Raw genomic sequence first — 16,845 nt, 5'->3', positions numbered from 1 at the left:
GTCTGTGGGGTCAATAATTGCTGACCGTATTGATAGCAGTTATAATGAACACAGAGGGATCCAGCATTCGGGACGAGAATAGCTCTTAGTAGAGTTGTGCTAAAACATCCGGGGGGCAAAAAAAATCCTCAAATGTGAAGGAGATGAAGGAATGGAGTGACGGACAGGACGGAGACATTTATGAGAGAAGACAAGGTTCAGGTGATTGCGGGCCTTATGAGTGGCAGAGGACTGGGACATAAGGAGGTGGAAGGGCAGCCAGAGTGACAGAAGGACACTTGAACGAATGTGCCTGACGTGTAGGTTGAAGTCTCCCAGGAGAATCAACAGAGTGTCGTACCAGGGAGAGAGCTCAGCAAGATGTCAAGGTCATCTCAGGAGCAGTAAGGAGGCCCAGTAGGGTGACAGAACGATCCCGAGGAGTGGTAGCGGTAGAGAGTGTGTGGAATTCAAAAGAGGACAGGTCAGGCAGGTGTAGCGGGAGAACAGAATATTACTACTGGGGAAGAGATCAGCAGGACTGTGCCTTCACCTCTACTAGAGGAACGTAGGGTATGGGAGAACAAGTAGTTTATGGAGAAGGCTGCAGGTGTGGCTGTGCTATCTGGCATAATCCAGGTTTCTGTCAGGGCTAGGAGGTCCAGTGAGAGGCGGGAGGCGTAGGCTGGAATGATGTCGGCTCTCCTCACAGCGAATTGGCAATTCCAGAGTCCCATGGAGAGGTTGAAACAGGATGGAGGGCTTCATAGACAAGGAAACACCAGATTGCTGGTGCAGTGGGAGCATGTCGGTTTCTGATGATGATGGTGGTGCTTAGTTCGGTTATAGGAGACAGCTTTGATATAGTGTTCAGCACACAATCCCTTGCAGAACATGATGTGGATGGCAGAACTTGCGTATTAGCAGTGGACTCTGGTATGCAGCTGTTAAATCACCAGACTTCCTAGTTACTGACATAAAAGATAACTGAGATGCAGGAGACAAACATATTTATGCTTTCTCTTAAATGCAGTAATTTATAGCTGCTGCCATGCTTCTTTTTTTTCTTACCATTCCTGCTATATTCCTGTCAATTCCATTACATTCCATCAGTCTTTTAAAGGTGACAAATTGTAGCCAGCAAAAACTCATTTTTTGGAGGGCAGTACTTACTTTTTATACTGTACATTATCCAGTGTATTATTAATTTACAGCACCACATCCTGTATTCCCCTTGTCTTTCTCTGTGATAGTCAAAATATACAGTAATATTTTTTTCAGATTTTGTTTAAATTATACAGCTTGTTTTTATTACTTCCTTGAGGATTTATAGTTTTGATATAGTTAATCCATGGGCATGAGGTAAAGCAACTTCACCATCTTGTCTCTTGGTTTGTTTTATACTAACTGTGTGTATGATGAACGATGAGACCAACGTTAGTAAAGTGGGAACACTAGACTTTCTCAAAAAGACTAAGTGGGAGTACTGAAGGAAATGGAAGAGGACTAGCAGCAGTTAAAAGAATGAAGTAGATCACACTGACAATGGACATACCCCTTTCAAGACTAACCTCAAACATGCTGACATGGCTGACTGAAGTTAACAACACACACACACACACACACACACACACACACACACACACACACACACAAACTGCTTGTCCCAAGCAGGGTCGTGGCAAACCAGACCCTAACCCGGCAACAGAGGGTGTAGGGCTGAAGGGGGAGGGGACACACCCAGGACGGGATGCCAGTCCGTCACAAGACACCCCAAGTGGGACTTGAACCCCAGACCCACCTGAGAGCAGGACCCGGTCAAACCCGCTGCGCCACCACACCCTCCCAGAATAATAAACGCATTAAACCCCAATACAGAATACATCCGTCTTTAGACAGTTCCAAACCTACAAATAGCAGTGACATGAGAAAGACCAAGATGCAGAGCAAGTATCATGAGTCACTTCGGAGAGGATTCAAGTTCCAGTATCAGTTGACTTCAGTGCTTTCGGAAGCAGAAACCAATTTTGTGCTTCTTTTCATATTTAGCCCTGCAACAGGGGGTGGGGGGTCATCTAAACTGAGGGCATCACTGCAAAATGCATGTGAAATGCAACTGTATTGTACCATTACAAGTACACTATAAGATTAATTTACAGCAGCTACCAGTAGTCAGAACATACATATTTAATACACTTACAAAGTTACTACAGCCCTCTGAAATGCAGAAATAGTCTTTAAATCACTATACTATCACTGACAGTATCTACTTAGGCTGGCAGGAAAAATAGCAGCCACCACACAAACAGCATTTATACATTTTTAATGGTGAAAAACTATCTTAAGATCATTTTGAGATGAATTTGTGGGGGGGGGGGGGGTTCTTCGCAGAAGACAAGGTGAGGGGAAAAACATTTACAATGTTAAAACCAATATTATTGCCAAAAGTATTAACATTTTAAAGACTGAAGTACCTATCAATACACTATTTTGTGGACATCCTATCAGTAGCAACCATAGAATTACTTTGTTCATGAAACACTGAACCACTAAATGAACAGCAAATAAAACATTTCATTCCAATAAAATATTTAGCATTTCAAGTTAAAGGATTTGATAACCTTTCTTAAAAGGCACTTTGCTCATTATTGCATTTCAGATGTAAACTATACTTTTAACGGTAACTAATTTCATGTCCTTCTATCCCTATGCTGCTTCTCAGTCAAAATATCTTCAAAGCTCCCTCTTCTCAAATAAACTGAGGTTTCCTCAAGGCTTCACTGGGCAGAGCAGTCATTTCTAGCAGTTGCCGTGGCCAGTACAGAATTATAATTTCACCAACAGGTGTGTTTGTTGAATTGCACACAGCCTAAAACCAGGAAAGTGAAACGATTAGACATTTACCTCAGTGAAGCAATCTCAAAGCCTATCACCTACATTATAAAAAATATCCTGCCCCAAAAAATTTTACTTTTTTTTTTTTTTTAAACAAATTTTACATAATGTAGCATGTCTTTATATAATGTCATATGTAGAGCTGATGTATTACGATTAGCACACGTTACAGGTCCAAATGTTGTGCATACAGTATTAGCATCTGAACAGGACTGCAGTAAGTGTGTAAAGTAACACAATCCAAAGTAAAAAGGAGGTTAACATTTGGGGTTTTTGAAGGCAACTGGCTTTTTGTAGTCAACACCTCAAAACTCCCAGGAGTCCATCCATTTGAGACCAGCCATTGGACTGGTTGGATCATGGGCAAGGGGTCCCCTCATGCCATAGGAGAGGGGGTGGAACAGGTAAAAACTGGAAAGTGTGAAAAGAGAGTCACAACATCTAGAAAAGCTTCATTTAACCTACTTATCTCAAGAAGCCAATAGGGTAAAATCCTACCATTCACAATTATTTAAAAAAAAAAAAAAAAAAAAAAAAAAAAAAAAAAACTAATTTTATGCCTTTAGATTACAATACAGAGCTACATCTGGGTTTAAATTACATCACACTGTAAAAAAAGCAAATAATGTTCTCTATATGCTTCCCTCGAACCATAAAATGTATTCATCCATCCATCCATCCATCCCATTTTCCTGACCACCTGTGCAGCTAGGGTTGTGATGACAATAGGGAGAGCAAAGAAGCCCAGACATCCCTGTCCCTCGCAAGATCCTCCAGCTCAACCTGAGGGATCTCCAGCCGCTCCCAGGCCAACTGGGAGATATAATCCTCCAGCGGGTCTTGGGCTGACCTCGAGGCCTCGTCCCAGCTGGCCATGCCTGCTATACCTCCGAAGGGAGGTGCCCAGGGGGCATCCTTATCAGATGCCCAAACCACCTCAACTGGCTCCTCTCAATGTGGAGGAGTAGCGGTTCTACTCTTGAGTTCCTCCTGGGCGAACTCCTCACCCTGTTACGTAGAGTGAGTACCATCACCCTGCGGACAAAACTCATTTCAGTTGCTTGTATCCGTGATCTTATTCTTTCGGTCATTTCCCAAAGTTTATGACCAAAGGTGAGGGTAGGGATGTAGACTGACCGGTAAATAGAGAGCTTTGCCTTATGGCTCAGCTCCCCCTTCACCCCTACAGTCCGGTACAGCGACCGCATTACTGCTGCCACTTCTCCCAGTCTGCGGCCGATCTCAACTTCCCTTCTCCCCTCACTTGTGAGCAAGACCCAAAGATACTTAAACTCCTCCACCGGGGGCAAATTCTCTCCCCTTACCTGAAGGAGGCGTGTCATCCTTTTCCGTGAGAGGACCATGGACTCACGTTTTGAGGTGCTAATCCTCATACCAGCCGCTTCACACTCGGCTGCAAACCGTTCCAGTGCGTGTTGGAGGCAACCATGTGACGGTGCCAAAACGGCAACATCATTCCGCAAAAAGCAGAGACATCACCTTCCAACTCCCACATAGAATGCCCTCCTGACTTTGACTGCACCTTGATATCCCGTCCATGAAAACCACAAACAGGAGTGGGGACAAGGCACATCCTTAGTCAAGTCCAACACCTACAACGAACTTGACTTAATGCAGAGTCTGCGGACACAGCTCTCGCACCGTGTGTAGACGCTGAATGGCCCGCAGTAGTGGCCCGAGCACCCCATACTCCTGAAGCACCTCCCAAAGAATTTCTTGGGGAACATGGTCGTAGGCCTTCTTAAGTCCACAAAACACATGTAGACTGGATTAGTGAACTCCCACACCCCCTCAATTATCTGTGAGGGTAAAAAGCTGGTCTGCTGTTCCACGACCAGGAAGGAATCCGCATTGTTCCTCTTCAATCCGCGGTTCAACTATTGGCTGGAGCCTCCTTTCCAGTACAGTAGACTTTCCCAGGGAGACTGAGAAGTGCGATACCCCGGTAGTTGGCACACACTCTCTGGTCCCCTTTCTTAAAGATAGGGACCACCACTTCAGTTTGCCAATCCAAAGGCACTGTCCCCAAGGTCCATGCAACATTGCAGAGGCGTGTCAGCCATGACTGCCCCCAACATCCAGGGCCTTAAGCAGTTCTGGGCGAAATCTCCTCGACCTCTGGTGCTTTGCCACTGTGGAGCTTTCCAACTACCTCAGTGATTTTCACCAGGGAAATGGACTCTGACGTCCCGGAAGCCTCTGGCCATAACTCCTGTAAGAGAGGCATATTTCTTGGGTTTAGGAGTTCCTCAAAGTGCTCCTTCCACCTCCCGACAATGTCCTCATTTGAGATCAGTTTCTCCACCTTTGCTGAGCACAGCTTGAGGGAAGCTCCTCCGACCCCTCCTGAGCAGCCGGATAAGTTCTCCAGAACCTCTTTGAGGCCGACCATAAGTAATTTTCCATGGCCTCTCCAATTCCTCCCACGCTCCAGATTTTGCTTCTGTAACCACAGCTGCTGGCGCCTTTTTTGCCTGGCGGTACCCATCTGCTGAGTCAGATGGGTACCGCCAGGACTCCCATCAGGAGTCCTCAGAGCCAACCAGTCCCTAAAGGCCTCCTTCTTCAGCTTGATGGCTTCCCTTATCACCGGTGTCCACCAGCGGGTTCTTGGGCAAACTTTTGGCCACAGCTGCACCTGGCTGCTTCCACAATGGAGGTTTTGAACAGGGTCCATTCAGATTCCATGTCCCCTACCTCCTCCGGGATCTGAGAGAAGTTCTCACGGAGGTGGGAGTTAAAATAATTCTGGACAGGGTCTTCCGACAGTTGTTCCCAGCACACCCTCAGTATACACTTGGGTCCACCGGGTCTGTCCATCAGTTTTCACCACCAGATGGTGATTGGTTGACAGCTCAGCGTCTCTCTTCACCCGAGTGTCCAGAACATGTAGCCTCAGGTCAGATGAAATGACTACAAAGTCAGTCATCGACCTTTGGCCCAAGGAGCTCTGGTACCAAGTACACTTATGAGCATCCTTGCGTTCGAACATGATGTTTGTTATGGACAAACCAGGACTAGCACAGAAGTCCAATAACATTTCAACATTTGGGTTTAGATCGGGGAAGCCGTTCTTCCCAACCACCCCCCTCCAGATTCCAACAGTCATTGCCAACATGAGCGTTGAAGTCCCCCAGCAGGACTATGGAGTAGAGCCCTATCCAGAACCTCATCCACTCTCTCCAAGGTCAAATACTCTGAACTGCTGTTTGGTGCATACGCACACAACAATCAGTTTTCCTCTCTGTGACCTTAAGTCACACTGAGGCGACCCTCTTGTCCACCGGGACAAACTCCAACTGTACGGCAGCCAGCTGGGGGCTTGTGAGTATCCCCACGCCCACTCGGTGCCTCTCACCCTCTGCAACTCGAGTAGGACAGAGACCACCCCCTATCGAGGAGTTTCATTCCAGAGCCGACACTCTGACTGGAGATGAGCCCAATTATATCTAGTTGGTATTTCTCAACCTCCTGCACCAGTTCTGGCTCCCCCCCCCCCCCAGTGAGGTGACGTTCCACGTGCCAAGAGCCAGTTTCTGCTGCAAGGGACCGCGACGCCATGCACCACCCTGCCCCCTCCTGTTGCCTGGAAGGCATTGCACCTAACCCCCCTGTTGGACCTTGCAGGTGGTGGGCCCACATGGCGCCCCCCACGTTGCCTTTTCGGGCCAAGCCCGGCTGGGTTACGTGGGCTGCCCATCCACCAGGCACTCGCCCAGGAACACTGCCCCCAGGTCTGGCTCCAGGGGTAGGTCCCGGTGACCCTGTTCCGGGTAGGGTACACGTTGTAAAATAATTTAATATAATAATATAAAATTTATGTGCTTACCAAAACCCTGTATCCCACATGTATGATATCTACGCTGCATCTCCGAACAGTCAGATCAACAAGCCTGGAGACCTGAAACCTCAACTCTTTGTACTCGTCTCCTTGAATACACCTGCTGCCTTGTGCTGAACACCAAGCACCACTGAGGTGCAGCGCAGCCACCAGTCTCACCTGTAAAGGAAGGCAGAGAGAAGCAGGGTATGTGCCCCTCTCCGCAGGTGCGAGGCCACAGAAGGAGGAAACACCAGGTCTGCGCTCTGCAGGAGGACATCCCAGGTGACGCCTGGAGTACAGAGGACAGTAACAGCCATACAACTGACACTTCCACATAGATTCGGGAGACGGGTAAGGGTACCCGGTGACCCACACAAACAAGGAGGTCCTATGAGATGTACTTGAAAACAAAGAGAAAAGGGTGCCAAGGATGTCGAGGAGGAGCCATGTGCCGCACATGTAGCTGGGAGGCTGGAGGCAGTTGCCCTAGTACCTACCTGTGAGCATGCTGTTGAAGAGCATGGCTGGGAAGTAGTGGTGGTAGTAGAGGATGCGGCCCATGGTGTAGAAAGGCAGGTAGTGCAGGACCCAGCCCAGGAGGAGCAGCCCGCCACCATCCAGTAGCACCCGGCAACGTTCTAGGACATTTAAAGAATGCTTGGGCAGGGATCCCGATGAGGAGATACCACCAAACTGAGTAGACAATGAGTGGAAATTTGAGATCCCTTCTCTGACCTTGTCCCTGCCTACTGAGGGCGACTCCTCTCTGGAGTGCCACGGCCACAGCCGTCGCCATGACCACATACAAGCAAATGCAGAGCAGGTTGAACCACCAGATCACCTAGCACAAGGACAGAACAGGCACACTTTGTTAGCCTGAAAAAACCTGATTGCCTTTTGTGAAGCTGGGTAATACAAAGAAAGAAAGTCTTGAACACACTTCAACAAACGTGCTAAATAGTGGTTTAGAGAACTGATGTTTAAAGAACTATCAAACTGGACAGCTCACTCATGTCACCTGCTTTGCCTGCTATTAAGACTCAAGTGATATTTCACCAGCACTGCTGAAGCTCTCTCCTGTTTGGCCTTCTTGCCTCTGCTATCAAACCTCTACAACTGATACAAAATACTGTTGCACGAGTGTTTGACCCGCAGAAGCGTTCCCATGCATCACCCTTCTCCTGTCACTGCACTGGCTTCCTATAGGTGTTTGCATCAAATTCTAGAGACTCTGGTTACTGCCTACAAAACAACCAATGGATCTGCTGCTCCATCAGCTGGCAAACGATCTGCTAAATGAATAAATAAAGTAATGTTCACTGAAGATGGATACCGCATTTGGTGAAACACACAGTGTAAAACTTCACCAGGACGAGAAAAAAAACAGGGAGCATAGAACCTAAGCACTTACTGGATTTCCAAGCAGATACACACGATACTCTGTTTCATTTACTCCAGAGAACCTTAACCCCTGAAAGAAAGGCAAAAGCATTGGATTTTTACCCACTGTATCACATTTCACATTCTGGAACAAATTTGCAGGCCACTGATGTTTCTGACCACCCCGGCCTCTAATCTGAGTCTCAGAAGGGAAGGTCCTTCACCTGGTAGTTGATAGGCCAGTGCCATGGCCTGGAGACAGCTTCATGGTCCTTGGGCTTCAGACCACTGTTGCCCTGAGACAGAACGTCAGCCATCATTCAACTAACAAAAACCCTGGATTGTGTGAAAGTCTCGGGCAGGCAGTCCTGACCGCAGATCTCATCTTACTGCAAAAACCTGTTGACCTTATAACCTTGACTCACCCTGATCATGACGATGTGAGACTCAAGGAGGATCTCCAGGAAGGAAGGTTTTAGCACTGCCAGGCTGATGTTGGGCACTGTGGACACAGGACAGGACTGCGTGTTGAGGAGGAAGGGGATTTCTTAAGAATGAGCAGAGTAAACCCAATGTGTTACTGCAGTACATCAACACACAGGTGGCACGCCTACACTTACACCTGGGATTTATGTGGTCCTCAATATTCCACTGGGAGCTGGGTGTCTCCTTTAGATATGGGCTGCACGTCACCTCCACCTGTTCCCATCCCCTTGAAAACAAACACCATGGAAACAACACACTCTGGGTGCTATCACTCAACATACTGACTCAAAATTCAAGTAGAAGCTAATCCACCTGTCTCAACCTCTTTTAAAGAAAAAAAAAACCAGAGTTCAAACCCAAAAACACATTCAACAGATAATGTAATGCAAGCTTATGGAGCTCATATGAGATGGGAAAAGAAGTGGATCCAAAAGAGATGCCTTTGAGACCCTTCTTGAACACTGATAGGGATTCAGCAGTTCCAAGGAACAGAGGGAACTCATTACACCACACTGGAGCCATTTTGAATAAAGGATTTGCTTTCCATCGCAGCAATTCAAGAAACAGGGGTGCTCTCACCATTTGGGCAGGGTCTTGCCAGAGGAGTACAGAACACAACCCGTGGAGCGGTGCACCAGTCGCACTTTGCTGCGCAGCACCTTGACCAGATCGCCAGGCCGGCCCCCACACACCTCTACTTGCCACAGGTCGTTGAGGTCACCTGTCCCATTCTGTAGCACCACAGAAAAGTCACTGAGAAAGGCAAGGCCATCTCTCTCTCACTCTCTCTCACACACACAGACACCACATTCTGCATGGGGTAGCAGTGAGACCAACTCTCTGTTTAGTCATAAAAGACATGAAAAGCATGAATAATGTGATAAGTGCATTTCCATTTGCTGTATAATACGTGCATGTGGAGCCACTTTCCTGAGAATTACTGCGGACAGTAAATTTCTGTTCCCCGTTAAGCAATTTACACAGGATTACTATGTTCTCTGTGCTACTGTAATATCTAGTACCTACAAAAGCAAACACGGCATCATGATTTCAGTTTGGCTTTTCTCCACTTTGTCCTCGTTTGACATTACGCATTATCATCACCATCATCTGAATCAGGAGTGAAATACAGCAACAGCATTTTCAGCAGCGGAGCAGGGTGCTCACACTCATGACACTACTCACAAATCCATAGCCTGTGACCTGCAGGTGCTTCTTAGTGAGGGGCGCCTCCTGGAGGTGGCTGTGAAGATTACGAGTGGTCCTGTTGAAGAACAGTTCACGTTTTCAAGGACACTTCCTCCACTGTGTGCGCAAAGCAGATGTCGGCAGTAGAGAATTGTTTTGCAGGCGGCGGGGGCGTACTCTTTGTGCTTCAGTCGGACAACGTCACCATGACGAACGAGGTCTGGAGATCCAGACTGATCTAGTGCACAGAGGAGAGTTCCAGAGGGGGTCACGCCACCGACCATTCGAAATTCACCGATCGTGTGGATTTGGGTTAACGTGAACCCGTGCGCTCGCTCACCATCCTCACCGCGTTGCCTGCGGACCAGCCACAGGTTGTTGTAGTCCTTGTGGAGGTAGGCTGTGACCTGCAGGGGGCAGCGGAGCAGTTAGCCAAGGCTCTGGGGCCAATCCACCGGGGCGCCTCCTTACACATCGGTGCTCATCTGTGAGAACAGGGTACTGCATGAGGTGCAGCCAAAGCAACCGCGGTCAGAAGGGTGCCCACCTGCTGCTGTCGGGCGCCCACCCCTTCTGGGTACAGGTGCCAGTGGGAGTGGAGGTAGCCGCCAGCGATGCGCACGTTCTTCAGGGTGATGGTGGAGCCATAGGCCAGGTCTGCAACAGCGGGCATCGGGGAAGAAGCACAGCGGCGTCACAACTAACAGGACTTGTGGGAAATTACGGCACCTACGTTTCCGATTCTGCTCAATCCAGCCCAGCGCAACATCGGCAGGGAACGAACGCGGAGGAGGAAGCTGTGGCGAGCGTGCTGGGGGCAAAGGGGAACGCACACTCGGGCATGGAGGCGTTGTGCAGGTTGTTCCCGACCAGCCGTGACTGGAAGGCCGAGCTGAAGAAGCCGTCTCCCGGGCCGCTGGGGAAGAGGAGGAAACAGGGAGCGCTTCATACACCTTTACTGCACACCTTACCACACACTCAGCTGCATCCGCCATTAGTCAGTCATTATTCATCACGTCATACTGTACTCTCCATTCCTTACACGTCATGTGCCGGGTATCTCACACACACTGATTCAGGGAGCAAACGCTTCTCCACAAAGCGACACACAACTCAGAAGAAAACGTGCATTTCCCCAACAGACAGAGATCTATAGTCTTAAATTAATATATAAAAGTGGCGATATTTTGGGCTTAAACATGCAAGTCATACACATTTAACACATATTTTCCAAACAGTTTTTTGAACACTCCGATTTCCTCAAAAAAAAAAAAAAAAAAAAAACCCCATTACGTGTTTCATTTTTCCATGTGTCATTTTTACAATTTTTTTGCTCATTTTCATGAAGGGGCCAATAATTAGAGAGGACTGTACAGTCAATTAGTGAGCTCCGCCATTTTGCTCTTCCTATTGATGTGACATACTTTTTATTCTCTCAAATGTACGTTGCTTTGGAGAAAAGCATCTCCTAAATGAACATAAGCGGACTTGTCCCCCCCCAAAAGATATAATGTAGTACTGTACTGTAAACCCAATATGAGAGATGAGATGAGGTCCAGAATTTTGGACCATGCTATAAGCAAGTCAGCACTCTGTCAAATCTACGTATTTTAATGTAAACTTATCAATGTTTCCTTTGAGAGAAACCACCAAAGTACACAACTGCAAATAATTACCGTAACAGCAGACATAGCAATCTTGTACATTTTTTCAATGCTGGAAAAAAGAATTTGCTTAATTTTTTTGGTGTTTTATTGCCAAGAACAAAATTCACACGTCCAGATAAAAAAATACTTGCGCTCCATCATTATCAATTAAAAAAATATATTGATAAGCACATAAAGATTAAGAATGTGGCAGTAACAAAGCAAGCGTTTTTGCATTAACATAACAGTGTGAAAGAAGCGATTGATGGCGTCGACACAACACACACCTCATCACACTGCGGGGTTTCTTAATAAACGAGTAAAGTGAACTCCTTCCTTGTCTTCCGCTTCTCCCTTTCTGCAACTTCAATAATCAATTTCATATGAAGGGTATGAATTCTGTCCGCATTCCCGATTCCAGCACTGAAATGAGGTCTCCAAGCTGCTGAAGCCTCCGCTGCCTTAGGGGGTTGGGCAGTAACGCTTATTCACAGGACATCATGGTGCAGATAGAAACACTGCTGATCACTCCATGGGGTGTGTGAAAAATCAACAACGTTAAAAGTTCATCAGCGGTAAACGCACTGCGTTAAATCTGACGTGAACCATGAAGAGCAGAGTGGGACTGGGCTCCAACCGTCACATCGAGTCTACGGTGTATTAGATGGAAGCTAATTAAGGTGGTAAGATTATTCAAGCATACCGTGGGTCTTAATATTGTACCATACTGTTAGAGAATGCATTAATCTTCAGGGTTTAAAAAAAAAAAAAAAAAAAAAAAAAAAAAAGGATATACCATATTGTGTATGTGTGTATATATTATATACATATTATACACACATACACACACACACACACACACACTATGGTATAGTTGATACTTTGATTCACAAATACTGCTGACAACATGCTCTTAGACTCACACTAGTGAGAAAGTGAAACTGCACCCACCTCTTGTTCAGGACAGCAAAGTGGACAGCAAAGATCACGATGTACAAGGAGAGGGGGAGCAGGATGAGCCCCAACACCCTGGCCAGAAGATGCTTCCCAAACTCCACCTGTCAGACGGAGACGCAGAAGAACGTCTTTTGCCCTCCCTTCCTGCTAATTTACATTCGCTCACTGGGCAGGCGCACGTCTTTGTGCGTGCGGACGGGTACCAGAGGGACGTCCACGTTTCCCAGCAGCCTCCAGAGGTCGCCGGCCGTGTTCAGCCCCACCAGCAGGATGACAAAGAGCCCCACGAACTTCACCCCAAGAGCGCCGGCCAAGTTCGCTCCCGTCAGCACCAACCACAGCCACCAGGGAGCCCCGAAGGGCCTGGACAATGTGTGAAACGTGAGTGGAGATAACAGGCGTCATAATCCATTCCAGCAGTAGTGCGTAAAAACAGCATTAATTCATATTTAGACGACACCTCTTTCCAAAGACACACCACCCAAACTATGTTTATCAATTATCGACGAATCCACCCAACGGAGCACTTCAATTCAGGTCAGCAGGTGGCGCAGCACTTAGAGCTGGCACTCGGCATTGAATCCCAGCTCCTGCTGTAATGCCCGAGATCGAGGCACCGACCTTGAAGCGATGCAGTAAAAGTTACCAGGTTTTATAAATGGCTAAATCTCTGCAAGCAGCATAAAACTAAGTGACTTTGGCGAAAAGTGACAGCTATAAAGTTAAATGTGAACATAAACAAAACACACACTAAGGGCAATTCAGAGTCACAAATTCACCTGAACCATATGTCTTCTGACTGTGGGAGGAAACCAGAGCACCCAAGGAAACCCACACAAACCCAGGGAGAGCATGCAACTCCACACAGGCTGATGTGATGGCCAGGTGGACCCACATCCAACACCGCGGTCCTGGAGTTGGGAAACACCCACATTTGTTGCACGCAACAGGGGGCGTGAGACCGTGTGCTGGGTGTTACCTGTTGGCCTGCAGGTTGAATTTGACCATGCTCAGAACTGAGGCCATTATGAAGAACATGAGGATGGGGTCCAGCAGGATATACTGGGAGATGGTGATGCAGCCTGTGTCTGGGGATCAAACACCAAGACAGGTTCAGTGACCGATGAACTTTGAAAAATCCTCATAATCATCACCAAGTAAACACTCAAGAAAAAGCTCTTCGAAAGAAAGGAGCATTGCAACATCTCACACTTCCTATATTCAAACCATCAGCTTTCATCACGAGTGAAGCCAATCTGGGCTGTTGCTCATATTTCTGCTCCATGTATCAGAGAAGCCGAGGGCAGTTCCTTCACGCGAGCCAGGGTGTGCAAACAGGGAGCATCCTTGATCACAGAAACAGTCTGTTTCCATGGCGACTGACACCCACCGAAGACGAGCGCAGCAGCGGCGACGAGGGCTGCGGGTGTGGACTGGGAGAGCTCCAGCACCGTGAGGTAGGCGAGAGGGGGCAGGCAGGACCCCAGCAGAGCACAGAACTGCAGCCAGAACCAGATATGAGGGTCAAACCACGAAAAGGTGAATTTTTTATTTAAAAATAAAAATAAAAAAAAGAAAAAAAAATGTATATGATCTAAACATTTCTATTTACCTATCACTTTTGTACAAAGCGACTTATTTATTTACCCTTTTTTACAGCTGGGTAATTTTACTGAAGCAACTTATGGTAAGTACCTTGCTCAAGGCACTACAGCTGGATGTGGGATTCAAGCCTGCAACTTTTGCTCCAAAGGCAGCAGCTGTAACCGCTATGCAACCAGCTGCCCCAAACACATCATCATAGCAAAATATTAAAAGTGAGCCCAGGCACAGGGTAAAACTTACCCCTCTCATCCCCCAGTATTTGTGATGCTCATATCCGTCCCCCGGTTTGACGAAGGGGAATGTGCCGTCGTAGCCGCTCAGGTGGCCGGCCAAGCCGACGAGCATCTGGGAGACAGGAGAAGCAGGGTGTCAACATGTTTCAAATGCGCTTCACACACCAGGGTTGGAAGTTAAAAAGTTTTAATTTTTTTTTTTTTAAATCTGCAACTCTAAACATTTATTATAATAGCAATGTTGCTGAAGTGTGTGCATTATTCCAGAAAACTGTAAAAACTGTTTGCCGGGTAGGCTCTGGCTCCAAGCGGTTCAGAAATGTGTGTGTGTGTTTAAAATTGTTAAAAATGATGTCATCGATGCGGAATCCATGGCTGCTGTCAACCAGCTTCCCTCCCCTATGGATCCTCCGCTGGAGCGTCTTTAGCACCTACGGACTCGTCCGGTCCGAACTTGGGAACACGAGCTGGGGGTGGCAGAAGTGACCCGCACTTTTAGTAAAACTGTTGGAGTCGGCGAACCAAGAACGATAATGTCATCGTTATCTAAAAGTTGTGGTGTAATTTAATTTTTCACATGTTTTTGTCATGGGGGGCATGGCAGCGCAGTGGGTTTGGCCTGTGCCTGCTCTCCGGTGGGTCTGGGGTTCGAGTCCCGCTTGGGGTGCCTTGCGACGGACCGGCGTCCCGTCCCGGGTGCGTCCCCTCCCCCTCCGGCCTTATGCCCCGTGTTGCCGGGTTAGGCTCCGGTTTGCCGCGACCCCGGTCAGGACAAGTGGCTTCAGACAGTGCGTGTGTGTGCTTTTTTTCATATTTATGTTTAAAGCTGACTTGTGTGTTAAACACTGTGGTTTAGTTCTCCTACATCCTTGTCGCTATTAATTCGGTTCACTTTTTTTACTCATTTAAGCACTTTGCGCTGATGGTTTCCAGTCATTTAAAGCTGCTTTCAAGTGCTTCTAAACACGTTACCAAACAAACATTCTAAGATTTGATGAAACATAAACATAGTGAAGAAGAAGGAAAAAAAAAAAGTCACTACATGTAAGAAAATTGTTGATTTAAATCAGCGTGATGTAACGCGCACACTTTGTGACGCAGGGTCCAAAAGCGATGAAGGCGCTGCCAGCAGACACTTACTTTTCCCAGCGGCGGGTGGACGTCGAAGAAAAAGGTCCTGTTGATGTAATAGCTGCCCATTTTGCCAAAGTGGGTCTCGTCCCAGCTGTGAACACACACAGAGAGAGAGAGAGAGAGAGAGAGAGAGATCACCGCTGAAGAGCAACACATCTGTGCTACTTTAGCCCGAACGGACACCTTGCCCAGCAGGTGCTGCGGTGCTTAGGGCCGTTGTTTCGCAACCTCGAGGTTGTTGGCTTGAATCCCACTGCTGCTGCAGCAGTACCACTGATCAAAGTACTTACCCTGTAAGAAAACCCTACTGCATAACTGTGTAAAGCAGCACAGAATTAATTGCCTAACTCTAATTAATTACCTCCCCCCCCCACAGTCACCACGCCCCCTGCTGGACACACAGGAGACACAGACAACAGAGCACCGCCTCACCATATGTGCGCAGGTTCCAGGATTCTGTAGAAGCGCGTGCACAACGAGAGGACGGACACGAGCAGCACGAGGCGGCTACGACACCGTCCTCCACGGCTCGCGATGCTGCTGCTCGGCTCCGCTGTGGACTCGCGTCCCGTGGCGGCGTGCCGCTCCTCCCCATGATGATCGGCCCCTCTGCAGCCCCCTCTGCGCCTCCTCGCGGGGGGGATCTCCCGGTGGGCGCGGTGTCGCGTGCAATACAGCGATTCCATCAACACGCGCCGCAACCCTTAACTACGGGTCGGGTCAGGTCAGGTCAGGAGCTCGCGGCTCGTCCACGTCGCACTCACGCTGTCACCGTGCGCGGGGCTCATCGACGCTCATCGCACCCGCAGCGAACTAACACACACACACACACTGCGCGTGTCTGCAGCAGGTATACAGCACACCTGAAATGCAGCTAAACGCTTCTACTTCAGTTTCTACACATGTATCGTATGTGATTACGCGCTAACGGCTATTTCGTGGCCCGCGTGTCCAACGCAATGGAGAGCGAGTTTCTGGGAGATGTATTTCCCCGCAGGATCCCGGGATGCTCCAAATGGAGCAAGAGAACTATATTTCCCAGAAGCCAGCGGGACAGTCGTACGTCACATTCAGCCATTAGTCGGGAGCCGCTGCTTCACACTGGGGCGGTGATGTGTGAATGAAATGATGACTGAACAGTTCGCTCGCAATTTGTGAAGCGAAGTTTCGGAGGTTTGGATTGGAAAACCTGTGTGGTTTTAGCACTGATTTTTAATATTTATGCAATAATATTTTCTTTTTGTCCGGAGGTGGTATTACTATTTGCAAGTTCAGTTGGTTTCTGACGAGAGAAACATTATGAATACCATGGCCTTTCGTGTCCCAGATATTAAATTAATAGTGATTAATTTTGCTACTTGCAAAACTTCATAACTGAGTAAATTTAGTGGCAAAACTTTCTTTGGTTTCATTCATGATGATGACACAGAAATGATAAAACTAGAAGAACATTGTGTGCTGATCTGGGCTTTCGTGTCGTCTCCCTTCTCCTCTCTCC

At 47.7% G+C, this 16,845-nt stretch overlaps 1 protein-coding gene across 3 annotated transcripts; it reads right to left on the bottom strand.

The window, feature by feature from the left end:
• Positions 1-2,200: 2,200 nt before the first annotated feature.
• pomt2 (protein-O-mannosyltransferase 2) lies at positions 2,201-16,311 on the bottom strand. Of its 3 annotated transcripts, none has more exons than XM_018746120.2 (21): positions 15,780-16,311; positions 15,354-15,438; positions 14,221-14,325; positions 13,766-13,874; positions 13,355-13,463; positions 12,579-12,738; positions 12,370-12,476; positions 10,606-10,688; positions 10,320-10,429; positions 10,113-10,179; positions 9,950-10,010; positions 9,770-9,848; positions 9,164-9,315; positions 8,719-8,810; positions 8,524-8,600; positions 8,323-8,394; positions 8,130-8,189; positions 7,454-7,559; positions 7,216-7,356; positions 6,896-7,007; positions 2,201-3,285 (listed from the first exon to the last, which is right to left on the bottom strand). In XM_018746120.2, the coding sequence occupies exons 1-21, from the start codon at positions 16,031-16,033 to the stop codon at positions 3,180-3,182; spliced, it is 2,247 nt and encodes a 748-aa protein (XP_018601636.1). In that variant the 5' UTR covers positions 16,034-16,311; the 3' UTR covers positions 2,201-3,179. The 3 variants fall into 3 exon arrangements, with proteins under 3 accessions (XP_018601636.1, XP_018601638.1, XP_018601637.1); XM_018746122.1 differs by having other exon boundaries at positions 2,201-2,848; XM_018746121.2 differs by having other exon boundaries at positions 10,122-10,179.
• Between the last annotated feature and the right edge of the window lie 534 nt (positions 16,312-16,845).

This window comes from Scleropages formosus, chromosome 15 (assembly GCF_900964775.1).
Source record: "Scleropages formosus chromosome 15, fSclFor1.1, whole genome shotgun sequence".
In the NCBI taxonomy this organism is placed as follows: Eukaryota; Metazoa; Chordata; class Actinopteri; order Osteoglossiformes; family Osteoglossidae; genus Scleropages; species Scleropages formosus.
The sequence above is the reverse complement of the archived record's forward strand: the minus strand, read 5'-3'. Positions and strand labels throughout refer to the sequence as shown.